Below are 5,413 nucleotides of genomic sequence, written 5' to 3' on the forward strand. Positions count from 1 at the left end.
AGGTATGCAAAGTGACGCAACGGATCGCTGGGTCCTACCACCTTGGTGAGAACTTGCTGGGACTCGAGGGGTATATATGCCTCTTGCAAAGGTTTCAGCAGGTACCATTGGGGAACAGGTTTGACCCCATAGGCGATATCTTTTCCCTTCAAGGTTCAGTCGCAGAACATCACTGGAACAGAACAATACATCCACACAGAGCAAACTTGAACTAATATAAACTTCTTCTTACGATTAATTTTCACACTTTTATCATATAGTGACCAGTTGTGTTGTAAATACCTAGAGTTACATATGCCAAGTAAGCATACATAAAGCATATTTATTTTCTGGAGGGCAGGCTACACGAATAAACAAGGTATGCAAAGTGGCGAAATGGATCGCTGGGTCCTACCACCTTGGTGAAAACTTGCTGGGACCCAAGGGGTATACTGTATATGCCTCTTGTAAAGGCTGGCGCGTATGGACAGCATGGCGCGTATGGACATTCAAGAAAAGAACCTCAACGATACTGGTCGCGCTGTTCAGGCTTTAGTGGCGCAGGTGTCCGAGCTCACCCGGCAGATCCAACAAATGCGAGCTCCCACTGCTCCCGTCACAACCCTAAAGTGGACTGGCAGCTCAAGTCTGTGTCAGCGTGGAGCAGTCAATGTCATGAGTCTTGTCTAGTGTCTGCTTGTCCGTCTGTTTCTGTTCCTGTGTTTCAGGAGGAGGCAATGGATCTGTCTAACGTGCCCGCGGAGTACCTGGACCTGAAGGAGGTGTTCAGTAAGTCTCGGGCTGCTTCTCTTCCTCCACATCGTCCCTATGACTGTGCCATAGACTTATTATCAGGTACAGCTCCGCCTAAAGGCAAGTTATATTCACTCTCGACACCAGAGAGGGAGGCTATGGAGAAATATATTTCTGATTCTCTAGCAACGGGGTTCATCCGTCCTTCCTCTTCACCAGCGGGGGCGGGGTTATTTTTTGTGGGGAAGAAGGACGGATCCCTGCGCTCTTTTATTGACTACCGGGGGTTGAACAACATCACGGTAAAGAATACCTATCCTTTGCCGTTGATGTCTTCAGCCTTCGAGAGGTTGCAGGGAGCGTCCATCTTCACAAAATTGGATTTACGTAATGCTTATCATTTGGTCCGCATCAGGGAGGGGGATGAGTGGAAGACCGCTTTTAACACCCCCAGAGGGCACTTTGAATACTTGGTTATGCCTTTCGGGCTTTCCAACAGCCCAGCGGTCTTCCAGGCACTCGTCAATGACGTGCTGCGAGATATGATAGATCAGTTCATATATGTCTACCTGGACGACATATTGATTTTTTCTTCTTCTCTCCAGGAACACGTGCAGCACGTCCGACGAGTGCTTCAGAGGTTGCTAGAGAATGGGCTTTTTGTCAAGGCGGAGAAATGCGATTTTCATGCACCATTGCACTGTTCCATTCCTAGGGTACATCATGTCGGTTGAGGGAATGCGCATGGATCCTGAGAAGATCAAGGCTGTGGTGGATTGGCCAAGCCCAGAGTCTCGTAAGGCCCTACTGAGATTTCTGGGGTTCGCCAATTTCTACCGGCGTTTTATTCGCAACTTCAGCCAACTAGCCGCGCCTCTGACCGCCTTGACCTCCCCCAGAACGACGTTCAGGTGGTCAGACGCAGCCGAGGCTGCGTTTGCCAAACTGAAGGATTGCTTCGTTTCAGCCCCCATTCTGAAACCCCTGATCCATCACGTCAGTTCGTGGTGGAGGTCGACGCGTCAGAGGTGGGGGTAGGTGCAGTGTTATCCCAGCGTTCTCTCTCAGACGACAAGATGCATCCTTGCGCGTTTTTGTCTCATCGTCTATCTCCTGCCGAACGCAATTATGACATTGGGAACAGAGAGTTGTTGGCAGTCAAGTTAGCATTGGAGGAATGGCGGCACTGGTTAGAAGGGTCGGGGGTACCTTTTATCGTCTGGACCGATCACAAAAACTTGGAATACATTCGGACTGCTAAAAGATTGAACTCCAGGCAGGCTCGGTGGGCACTTTTTTTCGGTCGTTTTGATTTTACTCTCTCGTACCGCCCGGGTTCTAAAAACATCAAACCCGATTCTTTATCGCTCATTTTTGATCATTCCGAACGCCAGTCTACTCCTGAGTGCATTTTACCGGAGACTCTATTCATCTCCACACTCGTATGGGAGGTCGAATCGAAGGTCATGAAGGCCTTAGAAGGGGTAACGCCCCCGGTCGGTTGCCCACCGAATCGTTTATTTGTGCCTGAGAGTTTACGGTCCAGCGTTATTCAGTGGGGGCATTCTTCCAATGTGGCTTGTCATCCAGGAGTCAGTCGTACTAAATTTTTAGTCAAGCAACGATCATTCTGGTTTACAGAATTCAAAGGTAGACCTATGTGTTTAGTGTGTTTGGAAACAAGATCAGTATTCAAAGATTTCAACTTAAGTCGCCATTACAATACCACACACAGGGACAAATATGGAAAGTACACCGGAGCTGCTAGGTCCGCTGTTATAGCTGACCTGAAAGTGAAGCTCAATCAACAACAGAGTATTTTTACCAGAATTACATCCACACAGGAGTCTGCCCTCAAGGCGTATTACTCTGTTGGCACTGGAGCTTGCTAAAGCCAAGAAGCCCTTGTCAGATGGCGAAATGGTGAAGAGGTGTGCAATGGAAATGGCCAAATCATTTGGAGACGAGGATATGGCTAAAAACTTTGAAACTGTCTCCTTGTCCCGTCGCACAGTGACACGCAGAATTTTTGACATCCATAATCACGTCGATGGCAAACTGAAACATGTCATGCACGACTGCAAATACTTCTCATTAGCGTTGGATGAGAGCACAGATGTGATGGATATTAGCCAGCTACTGATTTTCACTAGAACGATTGACAGTTCATTTGTTGTACACGAAGAACTTTTAAAATTGGTGTCGTTGCACAACACTACTAAAGGGACGGATATTTTCAACGCCGTTAACAGTGTTGTGAATGAGTACTATGGTGGCTTTGACAAGCTGTCAGCCGTCGTTACTGATGGCGCACCTGCGATGCAAGGAAAACACAATGGTTTCACCGGGCTCCTCCAACAGAGTGGGGTGGACTGTCCTATACTTCACTGCATCATCCATCAGGTGAGTTGTTTTATCTTCAGCTCACTTTTTATGATTATGAATATGGGCGGCCTTATGAGATTAATATGACAGGATGTGTAGATTTTAGTGCTGAATCTAATCTTTATTTTAATTATACAGGAGGCTCTCTGTGCCAAGACACTTAACTTCAGTCATCTGGTGACTAAAGTTACAAATCTCATCCGAGGAGGAAATAGGTCTCTTAGTCACAGGAGGTTTGTAGCTTTTTTGGATGAAGTGAGCGCGGCGTATGGGGATTTACAAATGCACACCGAGATTAGATGGATGAGCCGAGGAAAGTGTCTGGAGCGTTTTTTTGCGTTGCGCACCGAACTTCCTGTGTTTTTAGAGGACAGTGTTCGAGGCGATACAAGTGCCTACACCCGAAAACTCAGAGACACAGAATTTCTTTGCGATATGGCCTTCCTTACGGACGTTACCTCACACCTCAATCACCTGAACACACAGTTACAGGGGCGAGGCCAAACTGTATCCGACCTTTACGCACACATGAATGCATTTCGGCGTAAATTAGAGCTTTTCAAAGAAGGATTTTCATCCAATCGTCAAAATTTTGCACACTTTCCCGCTTGTGAAGAGATGCGGAGAGATGTCCCTGAATGCGAGAACATTTTTCACAAATACAGAGCCGACATCGAAACACTGCAGCAGCAGTTTAAGTGCCGCTTCCAAGATTTCCACGCCATGCAGCCACGAATAGCGTTATTCACTGACCCCCTCTCTGCTGCTGTCAGCGAGCAACCCTCCGAGTTGCAGCTTGAACTCTGCGAAATTCAGTCAGACCCGTTTTTTCAAGCAAAGCGCAGTGAGAGGGGAGTTTCATTTTGGAGGTTACTACCAGAGTCCCGCTTTCCACTTCTCAGGGATTTTGCACTGTCAATGGCCAGCATGTTTGGGAGCACGTACATTTGCGAGAGCAACTTCTCCACAATGAAACATATAAAGTCGAAAGAGAGAAACAGGATCAGCGATGACGTTCTGTTTCAGCTCATGAGGATTGGCTGCACTAACATTGACATTGACATCCAGTCTATTGCACGCCAGCAGGAGAGACCACAAGTATCTCATTAACTTTAAACTTTTCCCCCCTGTAGGTGAGATATAGCATATGGTGGAAAGTATGCTTATGTTTTTCTGAGAGCCCACAATGTTTGCACTGGAATAATAATAATAATTTAAAAAAAGTTTGCTACTCAATAATGTTTTGTTTGTTTATGTTAAAAGTTCATTAATGAATAGAAGCAGAAAAAATAGATTGAGTAAAAAATAGAGTAGGTTGGTTCACTAAACATTACAGAGTCTGTAATACAGACATACATATGTTTTGTTCTTCTAAAATGGTAGCTCTAATTTTCCAATATCCCATTAAGTTTTTTCACTTAATAGGCTACTTTTCAGTTTTGTGCCATCATTGGTTGTTTTTTGAGAGCCCAACATGTTTGCACTTTAATAATAATAAAAAATGTTTGCCACAGTAATGTGTTTTTGTTTGTTTATGTTAAAAGTTCATTCATGAAAAGAAGAAGAAAAAATAATTGAATATGGACATGCAGGTTGATTCACTAAGCAGAGTCTGTAATACAGGCATACGTACATTGTTTTCTTCTAAAATGGTACCTCTAATTTTCCAATATCCCATTGGTGGAAGTGCACAGTCACATTTGGCCCTCTGATAGTGACGATAAAATATTTGTGGCCCTCACTATCATCAAAGTTGCCCATCCCTGACCTAAAGAGTTACATATGCCAAGTAAGCATACATGTAAGTGGCTACATGTGGTGTGATAGAACTTCAAGACCCTAGGCATAGTTGTCTATAAAAATCTCATACAGCAATCATGAGAAGAGCAACATGAAAACAAATAAGAAGAAACTGTCAAAGTCTAGAACTCTTGATTAGTTTGATTCCATAATAACCCAGTGGATGAATTACAAAGCAAGTGCATATTTATTATCTGGAGGGCAGGCTACACAAATAAACAAGGTATGCAAAGTGACGTAACGGATCGCTGGGTCCTACCACCTTGGTGAGAACTTGCTGGGACTCGAGGGGTATATATACCTCTTGCAAAGGTTTCAGCAGGTACCACTGGGGAACAGGCTTTGACCCCATAGGCGATATCTTTTCCCTTCAAGGTTCAGTCACAGAACATCACTGGAACAGAACAATACATCCACACAGAGCAAACTTGAACTAATATAAACTTCTTCTTATGATTAATTTTCACAATCGTATCATATAGTGACCAGTTGTGTT

General features: G+C 44.7%; 1 protein-coding gene across 1 annotated transcript; it reads left to right on the forward strand.

The window, feature by feature from the left end:
• Positions 1–471: 471 nt before the first annotated feature.
• LOC311069998 (general transcription factor II-I repeat domain-containing protein 2A-like) lies at positions 472–4,227 on the forward strand (the record flags this gene model as incomplete). The annotated part of the gene is made up of 4 exons (XM_084093630.1): positions 472–625; positions 1,448–1,553; positions 2,577–3,135; positions 3,256–4,227. The coding sequence occupies 4 exons, from the start codon at positions 472–474 to the stop codon at positions 4,225–4,227; spliced, it is 1,791 nt and encodes a 596-aa protein (XP_083949756.1).
• Positions 4,228–5,413: the final 1,186 nt, after the last annotated feature.

The sequence above is a fragment of the Abramis brama genome (genome assembly GCF_963993115.1).
Source record: "Abramis brama genome assembly, chromosome: 19".
In the NCBI taxonomy this organism is placed as follows: Eukaryota; Metazoa; Chordata; class Actinopteri; order Cypriniformes; family Leuciscidae; genus Abramis; species Abramis brama.